General features: G+C 54.9%; 1 protein-coding gene and 1 pseudogene across 3 annotated transcripts; one reads left to right on the forward strand and one right to left on the reverse strand.

Annotated features, from left to right (window-relative positions):
* Positions 1-1229: 1229 nt before the first annotated feature.
* On the reverse strand, positions 1230-1349 carry LOC115833545 (annotated as a pseudogene).
* A 1392-nt stretch (positions 1350-2741) lies between these two features.
* LRRC8E (leucine rich repeat containing 8 VRAC subunit E) lies at positions 2742-15349 on the forward strand. Of its 3 annotated transcripts, XM_030807785.1 has the most exons (4): positions 2742-2837; positions 7022-7164; positions 8924-9066; positions 11988-15349. In XM_030807785.1, exons 3-4 carry the CDS (start codon positions 8929-8931, stop codon positions 14238-14240), a joined length of 2391 nt encoding a protein of 796 aa, XP_030663645.1. In that variant the 5' UTR covers positions 2742-2837; positions 7022-7164; positions 8924-8928; the 3' UTR covers positions 14241-15349. The 3 variants fall into 3 exon arrangements, with proteins under 3 accessions (XP_030663645.1, XP_030663644.1, XP_030663646.1); XM_030807784.1 differs by lacking the exon at positions 7022-7164 and having other exon boundaries at positions 2748-2837; positions 11988-15337; XM_030807786.1 differs by lacking the exons at positions 7022-7164; positions 8924-9066 and having other exon boundaries at positions 2753-2837; positions 11988-15342.
* The last annotated feature ends 1730 nt before the right edge of the window (positions 15350-17079 follow it).

Raw genomic sequence — 17079 nt, forward strand, 5'->3', positions numbered from 1 at the left:
TTTTTGAGATGGAGTCTCGCTCTGTTGCCCAGGCTGGACTGCAGTGGTGCAATCTCGGCTCACCACAACCTCCGCCTCCCGGGTTCAATCGATTCTCCTCCCTCAGCCTCCCGAGTAGCTGGGATTACAGGTGCGTGCCTCTACATCTGACTAATTCTTCTACCATTTTTATTTATTTTTTGTACAGATGGGACCTCACTATGTTGCTCAGGCTGATCTCAGACTCCTGGGCTTAAGCGATCCACCCACCTTTGTCAGCCTCCCAAACTGCTGGGATTAAAGGCGTGAGCCACCCCACCTGGTCTCCTTTATTAGTTTACTTAGTGTATCCCACCCACTAGGACAGAAGCTCTCGGAGAGTAGGGAGCCTTGCTGGTCTTGTCCTGCAAGGAAGCTGCAGGTGCTGATCGACAACAGGTGCTCTTAAAGCTCTACTAAATCCAAAAGGAAGTTTTGTCTTTGGACTCCCTGTGGTGATGCCCAGAGGGTCCCTGACTTATGAGTTTCCAACCCTAGAGGTTTCCAGTCTCAGGCCCAGACCTGGTCAATGTCAGGGCTTTTTTTTTTTTTTTTTTTTGAGATGGAGTTTTGCTCTTGTTGTCCAGGCTGGAGGACAGGCACGATCTCGGCTCACGGCAACATCCGCCTCCCGGGTTCAAGCGATTCTCCTGCCTCAGCCTCCCAAGTAGCTGGGATTACAGGCTTGTGCCACCACACCCAGCTAATGTTTTGTATTTTTAGTAGAGATGGGGTTTCACCATGTTGGCCAGGCTGGTCTCAAACTCCTGACTTCAGGTTATTCACCCGAAGGAAGTTGGCCTCCCAAAGTGCTGGGATTCCAGGTGTGAGCCACCGCGTCCGGCCAAGTCAAGGCTTCTTTTACCCTGTCAGGGAGAACTCTCCCTCTCCCACCCTAAGTCCAGGTAGGAACGTTTCCATGGATGGTTTTGTTTTGTTTTGAGATGGAGTCCCGTTCTGTCGCCCGGGCTGGAGTGCGGTGGTGCAGTCTCAGTTCACTGTAACCTCCGCCTCCCATGCTCAAGCGATTCTCTTGTCTCAGCCTCCCAAGTAGCACAAGCCACCACACCCAGCTAATTTTTGTATTTTTAGTAGAGACAGGGTTTCACCATGTTGGCCAGGCTGGTCTCAAACTCCTGACCTCAGGTGATCCACCCTCCTCAGCCTCACAAAGTGCTAGATTACAGGTGTAAGCCACCGTGCCCAGCCCAAGCCTACAGCACCCTGTGTTCCTAGGTGGTCTCCCATCCAAGTACTAACCAGGTCCAACCCTGCTTAGCTTCCGAGATGAGACGAGGATCAGATGCTTTCAGGGTGGTATGGCCATAGATACCTCCAAGGTTTTTCTTTTCTTTCATTTTTTTTTTTGAGATGGAATCTCACTCTTCGCCCAGGCCAGAGTGCAGTGGCGCGATCTCGGCCCACTGCAAGCTCCGCCTCCTGGGTTCCCACCATTCTCCTGCCTCAGCCTCCCAAGTAGCTGGGACTACAGGTGCCCACCACTATGCCCTGCTAATTTTTTTGTATTTTTGTAGAGACGGGGTTTCACTGTGTTAGCCAGGATGGTCTAGATCTCCTGACCTCGTGATCGGCCCGCCTCAGCCTCCCAAAGAGCTGGGATTACAGGCGTGAGCCACGGTGCCCGCCCTCCAGGGTTTTTCAGACGGAGAACAGATCAAGGTCCAACTCCACAGATTTGCTCATCCAAGACCCAGCTCAGGCTTCCCTAAGTGGGGCGGCCAGGGTGGGAGTGGGGAGGCAGAGAAGCTGGGCCCCCCAGGATTTCGGAGCTGCTTGTCCCCCACTCCCCACCTGGAGGGCAGACCACAGTGTTGGGCAGGGACAGACAGGTGGGCATCCCCACTCTACTCAACTTCCGTTGGTTCAGCCCAGTTCCTGCCCATGGCCAGAGCTTGAAGGGAGAAGCCTCCCCTCCCCTGTCCTCTCCTCCCCCAACTCCACTCCCAGCACCTGAAAACTCCAGTCACCTGTGCCTTGGCTGGGCTTTAAGGCCAGGTGACTGGGCCTTGAGGGGTTAGAGGAAGCCCTTCTTCCACACTTTCTTTTTTTTTTTTTTTCTTTTGGAGACAGGGTCCTGCTTGGTGGCCCAGGCTGGAGTGAAGTGGCATGATCGTAGCTCGCTGCAGCCTCTCAACTTCCCAGATTCAGGTGATCCTTCCACCGCAGCCTCCAGAGTAGCTGGGACTACAGGCACACACCACCACACCTGGCTAATTTTTAAAATTTTGTTTTTGTAGGTTTTAAAATTTTTTGTAGGGATGTGGTCCCACTATATTGCTCGGGCTGGTTTCAAACTCCTGGGCCCAAGGTATCCTCCTGACTCGGCCTCCCAAAGTGTTGGGATTACAGGCGTGAGTCACAGAGCCCAGCCTCCACATTTTCTCGACAGGGTCCGTAAGACCTGGTTCCCAGAAAGGTGGCCGTAGAATGGCTTTGGGAGTTCAGGGTCCCCAGATCTCTCAGTTTGCCCAGCTGCCAGGGTCCAGCCAGACTGCAAAGTTGCAAAGTTCTAAGACCCCTGCATCTCCCGCCAGCGCCCAGCCCACCAGGGCAAAGCAGCCTAGGACCCCTCTCTTCCCCCAACCCCGCTGATCGCGCGGCGCCAGGAGTACGGTCGACCTGGGCGCGCCTGAGGCGAGGCGGGGCCGAGTCGTCCGGGGGCGGGGCGGGGCGGCTCCGGGTCTTCTGTCCCCGCCTGCCCTGACTCACCCTCGCGGCCCGCCCGGGAACTCTGCGGGAGTCGCGGCAGCTCCGCTCCCAGAGACCCAGGAGTTGGGCCCAGCGTCCCTCCCGGAACGGTGAGTAGGTGGCTCTTTGCCTCTGGGCACACACGAGGTGGCGGGGTGGGGGTCGGGCTGGGAGCCCCCGGGTCTGGACAAGGGGCAGAGCCGCTCCAGGTGCGCTGGCCCTGTGGCCGGGGCAGGCCACACACCAGGAGCTGGGGTGGGGGTGCGGACCGGTGCAAAGGGAAACCTGGCCCACGAGGTGCCCGTCCTGGGAGCCAGGCAGAGCCGGCCAAGTCTCAGAGTGAAGATAAACAGGCTGAAGATAAACTTGACTTTGGGGGTGTCAACCACTTTCCCCTCCCCTTGGCATCTGGGAAGACACTGACAACTCATCCCGGGAGACCCTCAGAGCCCCAGAACCTACCACTTGGGGTGGGTTCAACCAAGCCTGACCTCTGGTGCTCCTGAACTTATTATACATGTCCCAGATCTTCAAGTCTGTTGGCAGAGACGGCTTGGAAAACCACTCAGCTGGGAATCCACAGGCCTGGGGCCCGACCCAGGATGGGCTACAAAGATGCCGCCCTCCCCCACCCTAGAACCTCAGTTTCTCCCTTGAATAAAAGGTTGAGGCTTAGCCGGACACCATGGCTTACGTCTATAATCCCAGCACTTTGGGAGGCCGAGGCGGGCAGGTCACCTGAGGTCAGGTGTTTGAGACCGGCCTGGCTAACACGGTGAAACCCCGTCTTTACTAAAAATACAAAAATTAGCTGGGCGTGGTGGTGCGTGCCTGTAGTCCCAGTTACTGGGGAGGCTAAGGCTTGAGTATTGCTCGGACCCAAGAGGTGGAGGTTGCAGTGAGTTGAGATTGGGCCACTGCACTCCAGCCTGGGCGACACAGCAAGACTCCATCTCCAAAAAAAAAGATTGAGGCCAGGCACAGTGGCTCACGCCTGTAATCCCAGCACTTTGGGAGGCTGAGGTGGGAGGATTGCTTGGACTCAGGAGTTCAAGACCAGCCTGGGCAACATAGTGAGACCCCATCTCTACAAAAAATACAAAAGTTGGCTGGGCATGGTAGCACGAACCTGTAGTCCCAGCTACTGGGCAGGCTGAGGCAGGAGGATCACTTGAGCCCAGGAGTTCGAGGCTGCAATGAGCTATGACCACACCACTGAACTCCAGCCTGGGTGACAGAGCGAGACCCTATCTCTCTCTCTCTCTCTCTTTTTTTTTTTTTTTTTTTTGAGATGGAGTCTTGCTCTGTTGCCAGGCCAGAGCGCAGTGGCGTGATCTTGGCTCACGGCAACCTCTGCCTCCCAGGTTCAAGTGATTCTCCTGCCTCAGCCTCCTGAGTACCTGGGACTACAAGCATGCGGCACCATGGCCAGCTAATCTTTGTATTTTTAGAGATGGGGTTTCATCATGTTGGCCAGGATGGTCTTGATCTCTTGACCTCGTGATCCACCGCCTCAGCCTCTCAAAGTGCTGGGATTACAGGCGTGATCCACTGCATCCATCAGGACCCTATGTCTTAAAAAAAAAAAAAAGGTTTGGCCTTGTGTTCTACAAAACCTCTCTTCGGGCTGAAAACTGCTGGATGTTTCATGCTTCTTCCCTGCCTCTTAGCACGGGCTGTGGGTGTGGAGGGTCTCACTCTCCCACCCTTCCCCCAGCAGGAACTCACCACCACATTTTTTGGAGGCAAGTGGCTTGAGGAGGACCTGGGAGGGAGGAGGGGTGAGGCATGGGTGGATGGAGCCAGGGCTAGTGGGAGCCACACGGTCTCAGGCTGGAAGGCCTTCCAGCCTGGCCTGCCACAATGCAACACCGTTCTTAGGTGCTTTTGGCAAAGATGCTGTGTTTTTTTGTTGTTGTTTGTTTTCTGAGATAGAGTCTTGCTCTGTCGCCCAGGCTGGAGTGCAGTGGCGCAATCACGGCTCACTGCAACTTCCACCTCCTGGGTTCAAGAGATTCTCCTGCTTCAGCCAGGCATGGTGGCTCACGCCTGTAATCCCAGCTCTTTGGGAGGCCGAGGCGGGCAAATCACGAGGTCAGGAGATCAAGACCATCCTGGCTAATGCGGTGAAACCTCATCTCTACTAAAAATACAAAAAATTAGCCGGGTGAGGTGGCGGGTGCCTGTAGTCCCAGCTACTCTGGAGGCTAAGGCAGGAGAATGGTGTGACCCCGGGAGGGCGGAGCTTGCAGTGAGCCGAGATCACGCCACTGCACTCCAGCCTGGACGATAGAGTGAGACTCCATCTCAAAAAAAAAAAAAAAAAAAAAAAAAAAGAGATTCTCCTGCTTCAGCTTCCCCATTAGCTGGGATTATAGGCGCCCACCACCATGTCCGGCTAATTTTGTATTTTTAGTAGACATGGGGTTTTACCATGTTGGCTAGCCTGGTCTGAAACTCCTGACCTCAAAAGATCTGCTCACCTTGGCCTCCCACAGTGTTGGGATTACAGGTGTGAGCCACCGTGCCCGGCAAGATGCTGCATTTTAATTAGAGGCTGTCTCCCAAGAGGTAACAGAGTGGTTGCAATCCTACAGGCAGGACCTAGAGGTTGGATGGGTCAGGCTTCGAATGCCACTTGGAACTGTAGAAGCTTGAGCAAATTATTTCTCTCCCCTGAGTCTGGAAAGCAAAGTCCCCCACATCCACGCTGCCTGAGTTGGGATAAAATGAGGCATTCAGTGTCTGGTGGAGGAAGCTGAGTGTATACATCCCATCGTTGTATTTTCCCTGGCTCTGCCCCAATTCTTCGAGCCCCTGTTCCGGGACCTTCCCACCAGCCCTGCTCAGACAAAGTGGGGGCCTGTTTTATGTCTGTGGAAATTTAATGGCAGGTTTGTGAGGATCAAGTTTGAGTCATGGAGACAGATAATGATAGCCCCTGTGGCTGTCCCCCGGTCCCCTGAGTGTTTCTGCCTTCTTGTCTGTGACTGTGCACCTGGGATGGCTACTGGTGGAGCTTACACCAGGGTGGCAAGGACAGGAAGTTGGTCCCTGTTCGGGTGTGTGTGTGTGTGTTGTGTGATTTCTTCTGCAGCCCCCAGAGTCAGTAGTTTTTGTTTTGTTTTGCTTTTTTGAGATGGAGTCTCTCTCTGTCACCCAGGCTGGAGTGCAGTGGCGAGATCTTGGCTCACTGCAGCTTCTGTCTCCCGAGTTTAAGCAATTCTCCTGCCTCACCCTCCCGAGTAGCTGGGATTACAGGCATCCACCACCACGCCTGGCTAATTGTTTTTGTATTTTTAGTAGAGACGTGGTTTCACCATGTTGGCCAGGCTGGTCTCGAACTCCTGACCTCAAATTATCCACCCACCTTGGCCTCCCAAAGTGCTGGGATTACAGGCGAGAGCCACCGTGCCCGACCTCAGTCAGTAGTGTTTTGTTCACTGTTTCTGAGATAGGGTCTTGCCCAGGCTGTTTCATGGCTCACTGCAGCCTCTAACTCCTGGGTTCAAGCAATCCTCCCACTTCAGCCTTCCAAGTAGGTGGGACTACAGGCATGCACCAACACACCTGGCAAGTTTTCAGATTTTTTTTTTTTTTTTTTTTTGAGACAGTCTCGCTCTGTCACCCAGGCTGCAGTACAGTGGCACGATCTTGGCTCACTGCAAGCTCTGCCTGCTGGGTTCATGCCATTCTCCTGCCTCAGCCTCCCAAGTAGCTGGGACTACAGGTGCCCACCACTACGCCCGGCTAATTTTTTGTATTTTTAGTAGAGAGGGGGTTTCACCGCATTAGCCAGGATGGTCTCGATCTCCTGACCTCGTGATCCGCTTGCCTCAGCCTCCCAAAGTGCTGGGATTACAGGCGTGAGCCACCGCACCTGGCCAATTTTTGTATTTTTAATAGAGACGGAGTTTCACCATGTTGGCCAGGCTGGTCTCGAACTCCTAACCTCAAGTGATTCGCCCACCTCAGCCTCCCAAAGTATACTTGGCTCTTTGCTTAGGGCAGGGAGTGTGAATGAGCATGAGGGCCGGGCCATGGTGCGAGGGACCCTGTGCTCTGGGCACCCCCTTGCATGGATCTGGGTCTGGGTGAGTCACCACCTGAGTCAGGGAACCCATGACATTTTTTTTTTTTTTTGAGACGGAGTCTCGCTCCATCTCCCAGGCTAGATTGCAGTGGCACTATCTCAGCTCACCACAACCTCCGCCTCCCATGTTCAAGCGATTCTCCTGCCTACCTGGGACTACAGGTTCATGCCACCATGCCCGGCTAATTTTTGCATTTTTAGTAGAGACGGGGTTTCACCACGCTGGCCAGGCTGGTTTCGAACTCCTGATCTTGTGATCCGCCTGCCTCAGCCTCCCAAAGTGCTGGGATTACAGACGTGAGCCACTGCGCCTGGCCCAACCTATGACATTTTACACTTGCATGGTGAGTCCCCGTGTGGGCAGGCTGTACCCACCCCCTTGCCTGCCTATCTGATTCCCCAGACCAAAGTGGGGGCCTCTGAGGGGGTAAAAGGATGTGGTCTTTCGGGACTGCTTGGCCTTTAGCTTGGTGGGTGGAGCCTGTATCCTACCTTGCTTTTACCCAGGAGTCACCCCAAAATATGGGGGGAACACAAACTGAAAAGGGAGGCTCAGATGTGTCAGAACCATTGGCTGAGTTGTGGGTCAGGGGACCAGGGTTTCCCTAGATTCTTCCTGGGGAGATGGATGGGGAGCCAGAGAGAACTCCCTGATGGGCAGATGCCCTCCTTCCTGGCCCAATCCCTGACCCCAGTTACAGGTTATCTTTTTTGTTTTGTTTTTTTGAGATGGAGTCTCACTCTGTCACCCAGGCTGGAGTGCAGTGGCACGGTCTCGGTTCACTGCAACCTCTGCCTCCCCTGATCAAGACCCTCCCACCTCAGCCTCCAGAGTAGCTAGGATTACAGGTGTGTGTCACCACACCTGGTTAATTTTTTGTGTATTTTTAGTAGACTCTGGGTTTCACCATGTTGGCCACACTGGTCTCAAACTCCTAACCTCAAATGATCCGCCCGCCTCAGCTTCCCATAGTGCTGGGATTGCAGGCGTGAGCCACTGCGCCCAGCCCCAGTTACAGATTACCTATCTGGACAAGGACAGAAGGCTCCCAGGACTGGGGGAACTTGGATGTTGGCAGAACTTGGGTCTAAGGTTCCCTACCTTCCTTGTTCCACCTCCAGCCTCTGGGGAAGTCGGTACCCAGTGGGTAACTGCCTGGGAGAGTGACAGCTCAGCTCGTGCCCCACGCCCCAGTGTGATTTGTGGCTGGCCTGTCTGTATCTGCAATAATGATACCTTGGTCTAAAAGGAGACCCTGGGAATAGACAGAGTGGGCCGGCCAGGAGCCTGACAGCACAGCCTTAGCCTGGTCATAGATGTCACCTGACAACTTTCCATTTGCAAGTCCTCCCTCCTCCTCGGACATCCGGACACCCCATTGCCCCCTCTCAGAGCCCAGGTCTCTGGTTTCTGCCTGTGATTCTGGGCTATAGCCCCTGTAGAAACTCAGGTGTCCTGGTCACCTCCTATCCCCAGGGCTGACTAGCCTTCAGCTTGGCAGTACCTGCCCCTGGGGCCCTGGTAACCAGAGCCAGGCTCCAGCCGGCTTTTCCAGTTAGAGGTTGGAGGTGGTGCCCAGAGTGCCCCTGGAGGGGGTGGAGGGGCCCACACCCCGGAAGTCCTGAGCCTTGGAACGCTTTCAGGCGTGGTGGCGGTGAGAGCCAGGGCTGGCCCAGACGCCGAGTGTCTGCGGTCAGGGAGCATCGAGGCAGATGTTTTCAGGGCTTGGTGTCAGGGGTGGGCGAGGGGTGCCTGGTTTTGGGGAGGGGGCCACCCGAGGAGGCTGGAGGGCGGCGGCCCTGTGGACTATCCCTCCTGTGCTCTTCGAGGTCAGACAAGTCAGATCAGGTGCAGGGGTGCCCAGAGGGGAACAGTGGCCGCTTGGTTCTGGAGAGGTGGTGATGTCTGCATGGAGGGTGACTAAGGCCAGGCTAAGAGGGAAGTAGGGGCACACACTTCGGAGGTTTGGACAAGTTTGGGCAGGGAGGGTCATGGGCAGATGAGGAGCACAGGCCTGCCTGCGTCTGGCTCCTTGGAGGACCCCCTGCAGAGCCTCCCATCCTAAGGGTCTCTCTACACCCCCATCTCGTCCTGTCCCACAGGCAGCATGATCCCAGTGGCCGAATTCAAGCAGTTCACGGAACAGCAGCCTGCATTCAAGGTGCTCAAACCCTGGTGGGACGTGCTGGCCGAGTACCTCACCGTGGCCATGCTCATGATCGGGGTCTTTGGCTGCACCCTCCAGGTGAGGCCCTCCCCTGGGAAGGGGGCGTGACCAGAGGGGCGGGGCAGGTGTCTGGGGAAGTTGGAAAGCCTTCTCATCACCCAAGAAAGAGAGGAAACTGAAGACAGAGCCCCACTCAAAGGCCAATCTAGACCCCTTATCTTCCTTACCTCCATAGCCAGGAGCACCGGAGTCCCCACATTGCTATGTCATTCCATATCTTTTTTTTCTTTTTTGAGAAGGAGTCTCACTCTGTCACCCAGGCTAGAGTACAGCGTCATGATCTCGGCTCCCTGCAACATCCGCCTCCCAGGTACAAGCGGTTCTCCTGCCTCAGCCTTCTGAGTAGCTGGGATTACAGGCGCCCACCACCACGCCTGGCTAATTTTGGTAGTTTTTTAGTAGAGATGGGGTTTCACCATGTTAGCCAGGCTGGTCTCGAACTCCTGATCTCAAGTGATCTGCCTGCCTGGACCTCCCAAAGTGTTGGGATTACAGGCGTGAGGCACTGCACCTGACCCTTTCTTTCTTGTTTTTTTTTTTTTTTTTTTTTTTTTTTGGCTAAAAAGAGACAGGGGCCGGGCATGGTGGCTCACACCTGTAATCCCAGCACTTTGGGAGGCCAAGGTGGGAGTATCACTTAAGGCCAGAAGTTTGAGACCAGCCTGGCCAACACGGTGAAAACCCGTCCTTACTAAAGATACAAATATTAGCCAGGCATGGTGGTGGACACCTGTAATCCCAGCTACTCAGAAAGCTGAGGCAGGAAAATTGCTTGAACCTGGGAGATGGAGGTTGCAGTGAGCTGAGATCATGCCACTGCACTCCAGCCTGCGTGACAGAATGAGACTCCATCTTAAAAAAAATAAAATAAAACAATTGAAAATTAAAATAAAGAAACATGGTCTCATTCTGTCATCCAGGTTGGAGTGCAGTGGCATGATCATAGCTCACTGCAGCCTTGAAGTCCTGGGCTCAAGCGATCTTCCCGCCTCAGCCTCCAGAGTACCTGGGATTACAGGCACACACCACCACGTCCAGCTAATTTTTAAATTTCTCGTTGACACAGGGGTCTTGCTATGTTGCCCAGGCTGGTCTCGGACTCCTGGCCTCAAGCCATCCTCCCACCTCAGCCTCCCAAAGTGCTGGGATTACAGGTGTGAGCCACCGTGCCCAGCCCCATATTTTCATAACGCTCAATTTTATCCCTGGAATCTGGAAAGGACTGCAGTTGCTATATGAGTTTGTTACTTCTGCTGTAACAAAGTAGCAGTGATTGAGTGGCTTAAATGCCAGAAATGTTTCCTCTTCTGGGTCTGGTTCTTGAGGCCAGAAGTCTGAGATCAAGGTGTCAGTTGTCAGTAGGGAGAATCTTCAAGCCTCCCTCCTAGATTCTTGCAGCTCCAAATGTTCCCTGTCTTGTAGATGACATTCTCCCAGTTTTTTCTTTTTTTTTTTTTTTAGACGGAGTCTACCTCTGTTGCCCAGGCTGGCATGCAGTGGTGCGATCTCGGCTCACTGCAACCTCCGCCTCCCGGGTTCAAACAATTCTCCTGGCTTAGCCTCCCAAGTAGCTGGGATTACAGGCATGCGCCACCATGCCCGGCTAATATTTTTTTGCATTTTTAGTAGAGACGTGGTTTCAGTATGTTGGCCAGGCTGGTGTTGAACTCCTGACCTCGTCGTGATCAGGATCAGCCTGCCTCTGTCTCCCAAAGTGGGATTACAGGCGTGAGCCACTGCACCTGGCCGAGACAGTTTTTTTTTTTTTTTTTTTCAAGCAAGCTCTGTCACCTAGGCTGGAGTGCAGTGGTGCAATCATAGCTCACTGTAACCTTGTACTCCTGGCCTCAAGCAATCCTCCTCTACCACCCCCGCTTGGCCCCCCCTCCCACTGCCTCCCAAATCACTGGGATTACAAGCCTGAGCCACCGCACCCAGCCTCTCCCTGTATCCTCACGTCATCTTCTCTCTTTGTGTCTGTCTCTGCGTCTATGTTTCCCCTTTCTCTAAGGCGCAGTCATACTGGGCCCACCCTACCGGCTTTGTCTTAACTTGACTACCTCTGCAAAGACCCTATTACCAAACAGGAGCCGCTTGACGCAGCTCAAATAATACCACATTCTAAGGATTTGGAGTTGAGACTTCAACATCTTTTGTGGGGACACGATTCAACCCAGCTCCTTTTCTCAGACAAAGACCAGTGCTTTGTCGGTTGCGGTGGCTCATTCCTGTAATCCCAGCACTTTGGGAGGCTGAGGCAGGGGATCACTTGAGGCCAGGAGTTCGAGAGCAGCCTGGCCAACATGGTGAAACCCCATCTTTACTAAAAATCAAAAATTAGCTAGGCGTGGCAGTGTGTGCTTGTAGCCCTGGCTACTCAGCAGGCTGAGGCAGGAGAATTTCTTGAATCAGGAGGGGAAGGTTGCAATGAGCCAAGATTGCACCACTGCACACAGCCTGACAGAGCGAGACTGTCTCAAAAAACAAAAAAAACAAACAAAACAAAAAAAATCAGTGCTTAGAGGTTTAGCAAAACTATTCCAAAATTACAGCTGGCTGGCGACAGTCAGAGATGGGGGGTGCGGGGGCCTCCCACCTTCAGCCTGTTTTTCCCCATCCCCCTCATTTTCTCTCTTTTTTAAATTAATTTATTTTTGAGACGGAGGCTCACTCTGTCACCCAGGCTGGAGTACAGTGGCGCGATCTCGGCTCACTGCAACCTCCGTCTTCCGGGTTCAAGCGATTCTCCTGCCTCAGCCTCCCGAGTAGCTGGGATTACAGGTGCCCACCACCATGCCCGGCTAATTCTGTATTTTTAATAGAGACAGGGTTTCACCACGTTGTCCAGGCTGGTCTCGAACTCCTGACCTCAAGTGGTCCACTTGCCTTGGCCTCCCAAAGTGCTAGGATTACAGCCCTCATTCTCTTTGGCTCCTCAGGTGACACAGGACAAGATCATCTGTCTACCCAATCATGAGCTCCAGGAGAACTTATCAGAGGCCCCGTGCCAGCAATTGCTGCCTCGGGGGATCCCTGAGCAGATTGGGGCCCTGCAGGAGGTTAAAGGGCTTAAGAACAATTTGGACCTGCAGCAATACAGCTTTATTAACCAGCTGTGCTATGAGACAGCCCTGCACTGGTACGCCAAGTACTTCCCCTACCTCGTGGTCATTCACACGCTCATCTTCATGGTCTGCACCAGTTTCTGGTTCAAGTTCCCTGGCACCAGCTCCAAGATTGAACACTTCATCTCCATCCTGGGCAAGTGTTTTGACTCTCCATGGACCACCAGGGCCCTATCCGAGGTCTCCGGGGAGAACCAGAAGGGCCCAGCAGCCACCGGACGGGCTGCGGCCACCATAGTGGCCACGGCAGGGGCCGGGCCGGGGAAGGTAGGGGAGGGTGAGAAGGAGAAGGTGCTGGCGGAACCGGAGAAGGTGGTGACCGAGCCTCCAGTTGTCACCCTGCTGGACAAGAAGGAGGGGGAGCAGGCCAAAGCCCTGTTTGAGAAGGTGAAGAAGTTCCGTGTGCACGTGGAAGAGGGCGACATCCTGTACACCATGTACATCCGACAGACGGTGCTGAAAGTGTGTAAGTTCCTGGCCATCCTGGTCTACAACCTGGTCTATGTGGAGAAGATCAGTTTCCTGGTGGCCTGTAGGGTGGAGACGTCAGAGGTCACGGGCTACGCCAGCTTCTGCTGCAACCACACCAAGGCCCACCTCTTCTCCAAGCTGGCCTTCTGTTACATCTCCTTTGTGTGCATCTACGGACTCACCTGCATCTACACGCTCTACTGGCTCTTCCACCGGCCCCTCAAGGAGTACTCCTTCCGTTCCGTGCGGGAGGAGACTGGCATGGGGGACATTCCTGACGTCAAGAACGACTTCGCCTTCATGCTGCACCTCATCGATCAGTATGACTCCCTCTACTCCAAGCGCTTCGCCGTCTTCCTGTCCGAGGTCAGCGAAAGCCGTCTAAAGCAGCTCAATCTCAACCACGAGTGGACGCCCGAGAAGCTTCGACAGAAGCTGCAGCGCAATGCCGCGGGCCGGCTGGAGCTGGCCCTCTGCATGCTTCCGGGACTGCCCGACACCGTCTTTGAGCTCAGTGAGGTGGAGTCACTGCGGCTGGAGGCCATCTGCGATATCACCTTCCCCCCGGGGCTGTCACAGCTGGTGCATTTGCAGGAGCTCAGCTTGCTCCACTCGCCCGCCAGGCTACCCTTTTCCTTGCAGGTCTTCCTGCGGGACCACCTGAAGGTGATGCGCGTCAAATGCGAGGAGCTCCGCGAGGTGCCGCTTTGGGTGTTTGGGCTGCGGGGCTTGGAGGAGCTGCACCTGGAGGGGCTTTTCCCCCAGGAGCTAGCTCGGGCGGCCACCCTGGAGAGCCTCCGGGAGCTGAAGCAGCTCAAGGTGTTGTCCCTCCGAAGCAACGCCGGGAAGGTGCCAGCCAGTGTGACCGACGTTGCCGGCCACCTGCAGAGGCTCAGCCTGCACAACGATGGGGCCCGTCTGGTTGCCCTGAACAGCCTCAAGAAGCTGGTGGCACTGCGGGAGCTGGAGCTGGTGGCCTGCGGGCTGGAGCGCATCCCCCACGCAGTGTTCAGCCTGGGCGCGCTGCAGGAACTTGACCTCAAGGACAACCACCTGCGCTCCATCGAGGAAATCCTCAGCTTCCAGCACTGCCGGAAGCTGGTCACACTCAGGCTGTGGCACAACCAGATCGCCTATGTCCCTGAGCACGTGCGGAAGCTCAGGAGCCTGGAGCAGCTCTACCTGAGCTACAACAAGCTGGAGACCCTGCCCTCCCAGCTTGGCCTGTGCTCGGGCCTCCGTCTGCTGGATGTGTCCCACAACGGGCTACACTCCCTGCCAGCTGAGGTGGGCCTCCTGCAGAACCTACAGCACCTGGCCCTCTCCTACAATACCCTGGAGGCCCTGCCCGAAGAGCTCTTCTTCTGCCGCAAGCTGCGGACGTTGCTTCTGGGCGACAACCAGCTGAGCCAGCTCTCGCCCCACGTGGGTGCCCTCAGGGCCCTCAGCCGCCTGGAGCTCAAAGGCAACCGCTTAGAGGCGCTGCCAGAAGAACTTGGCAACTGTGGGGGGCTCAAGAAGGCGGGGCTCCTGGTGGAAGACACCCTTTACCAGGGTCTGCCGGCAGAAGTGCGGGACAAGATGGAGGAGGAATGAAGCTGGGGTGGGGCCGTTTTAGGTAGAGCCTTAAAAATGCTTCCGCCCAGGAATCTCAACCATTGTCTTCCAGGACAGGAAGCCAAGTGGGTCCAGGCCAGGAGATGGGGGAGCAGCTGTGTCATCTTTCTGGGGCCCAGGAGGATCTGGGCTGGTTTGTCTGGGGAGACAGACAGGATGTTGTGGAGTTGGGGTGGAACCTGGTATGGAGGGATTAACTCAGTCATGGCATTCTCCGACCAAAACCACACCTGTGTCTCTGGCAGGCTGGCTGGCCTTGCTCCCATCCCTAGAACTGCTGCCCCTCCCTGGATATTCCAGCCCAATTAGTGCCACATATAGGGGAAAGGACACATCCCAGTGGGATTTCCAACGCTCCCCCTCCCCACGCAACAGACAAAGCAACTTACTTCTGGGGTTCTCTCCCAAGGAGAGGACACAGACACAGTTGTTTGCCGTGTTATATGTTAGCTCAGAACAATGGTTTTCATTTGGCTAAGCATCAAAATCACCTAGGGAGTCGGTGCAAAACAAAATATCACAGTCCCCACCCCTGAAAGACTGACTCAGGAGGTTTGGTTGGGGGCCAGGAGTCTGTTCCTAAATATTCCAGGTAGTTCTGGTGCAGGTAAGTGGTCCTGAGACGGTATGTTGGGAAATGTTGATGTAAAGGTATCAGGGCTGGGCACTGTGGCTCATGACTATAATCCCAGCCCAGAGAGGCCAACGCAGGAGGATGGTTGAGCTCAGGAGTTCAAGATCAGCCTGGGTAACATAGTGAGACCCCACCTCTGCCAAAAAAAAAAAAAAAAAAAGGGTATCCAAATATCTAGATTCTGATCCCTTTTGAGGTCCTAGACCCTTTGAGAAACTGATGAAGCCAGGTACCTCCTTCCTCAGGATAATGCTGGTGTACAAATACACACAAAGCTCTTCAGGCAGCTGATAGATTTCCCCCAGAGAGCTATTCAACGACTTCCTAAGGTGGGCGGACTCCAGGGTTCGGACACCTGCTATAGAGGTGACGTTTTTCCAAGGACAGGCAGGGACTTTGGTCTTGACTGTTCCCTGGGTGCTTAATAAATAATACTAATCATTGCAAATTCTAGTTTTGATCTCTTATGTGCACACCTGTCGTTGTCTAACACCGTTTATTAGGGCCAGACATAGTGGCTCATGCTTGTAATCCCAGCGCTTTGGGAGGCTCAGGTGGGAGGATCGCTTGAGCTCAAGAGTTTGAGACCAAACTGGGCAACATAGTGAGATCTCATCTCTACAAAAACATACAAAAAAAAGTTGGCCAGGTGTGCTGATCTGTGCCTGAGGTCCCAGCTACTAGGGAAGCAGAGGCAGGAGGATTGCTTGAACCCAGGACCCAGGAGGTTGAGGCTGCCGTGAGCTGTGATCGCACCACACCACTCCAGCCTAAGCAACAGAACAAGACCCTCTTTTTTTTTTTTTTTTTTTTTTTTTTGGAGACGGAGTCTGGCTCCGTCACCCAGACTGGAGTGCAGTGGCGCAATCTTGGCTCACTGCAACCTCCGCCTCCTGGGTTCAAGCAATTCTCTGCCCCAGCCTCCCATGTAGCTAGAATTACAGGCGCCTGCCACCATGCCCGAGTAACTTTCGTATTTTTAGTAGACACGGGGTTTCACCATCTTGGCCAGGCTGGTCCTCTCCTGACTTCGTGATCCACCCGCCTCAGCCTCCCAAAGTGCTGTGATTACAGGCGTGAGCCACCATGCCCGTAACCTTTTATTTCATGTGACCAAGTAACACCCGTGTGCCAGAATCAAGGATGAGTCTCATGTTCTCAGAGCAGAGGCACAGAAGGCTGCCTGGAAGACGGAAAGGTAAAGACCTCAGCTGTAACTCTACACTTGTGTGTGTTCCACCCACCAGTCGTCACCAGAGGAGTTCCGACAAGCCTGTAACACTCATCCCAAAGTGTTCCCTCGTTGGACCAGAAGCTGGAAGGGCACTTGGCAGAGACTGCCTGCCCCTGGCCACCTCCCAGGTGTCCGCAAAATCAGAAACTCCTTGTAGCATCTAAGAGCAGAGGGAAGCCGCTCTTGGGGGAGATCCCTGAGTTCCAGAGGACATTTCCCCAGCACCCCTCGGACCACTTGAAGGAGTGGTTTAGGCTGCCGGGGGCTCAGGCACGGGCACCTAACCCCAGAGTCCCTCCTCAGATAAGAATTCTGCACGTCCAGGCGCTGGGCTCACGTTCCGGGTGCGAGAGAGATGAAGGGGGCGTCTTGAGGTTCCATGTGGGTCTGGCCAACAACTCTGGCCTTGACCTTGGCCCCGTCGCCGAGGGCAGGGGTCACACCGCTGGGTTCCCATGGCCGTCCTCTCCCGCCTGGCTTCGGCCAACTCTGAGCCTGTTGGGGCTGGCAAGAAGGGAAAGGGCTCTCGACGGAGCCTAATTACGGTGAGGAGGCGGCACCCCGCTGCCAGCAGGAGGCTAGGAGGTAATTAAGCACAAGAGGAATCCTAATAAAGCACCATCAGTGAGGAAGGCATTCCGAAAGGACGCCCAAGCCGACCGTGAAAAGCGAGGAGGCTGAGGGGACACCGCCGTGGAGACAAGGGATCGACTGCCCCTTTAGGAACGAGGTTCCAGGAATGCGCATGCGCAAAAGCCACGCGCGCGAACACGGCTTCCCCTCGCTAAGCATGCACGCCGCTTTCCCCGCCCACCGTCCTCAGAAGAATGATGTTTCCCCGCAGCGCCTCTCTCCAGAGCGATCGGGAATTGGCGCATGCGCACTACGGTGGTGGTGGCGACGAAGGCGGGGGTTGCACGTTGCCTGCCTCCAGCTCTAGGTGGCGTCAT

This window comes from Nomascus leucogenys, unplaced genomic scaffold (genome assembly GCF_006542625.1).
Source record: "Nomascus leucogenys isolate Asia unplaced genomic scaffold, Asia_NLE_v1 Super-Scaffold_241, whole genome shotgun sequence".
Lineage (NCBI taxonomy): Eukaryota > Metazoa > Chordata > Mammalia > Primates > Hylobatidae > Nomascus > Nomascus leucogenys.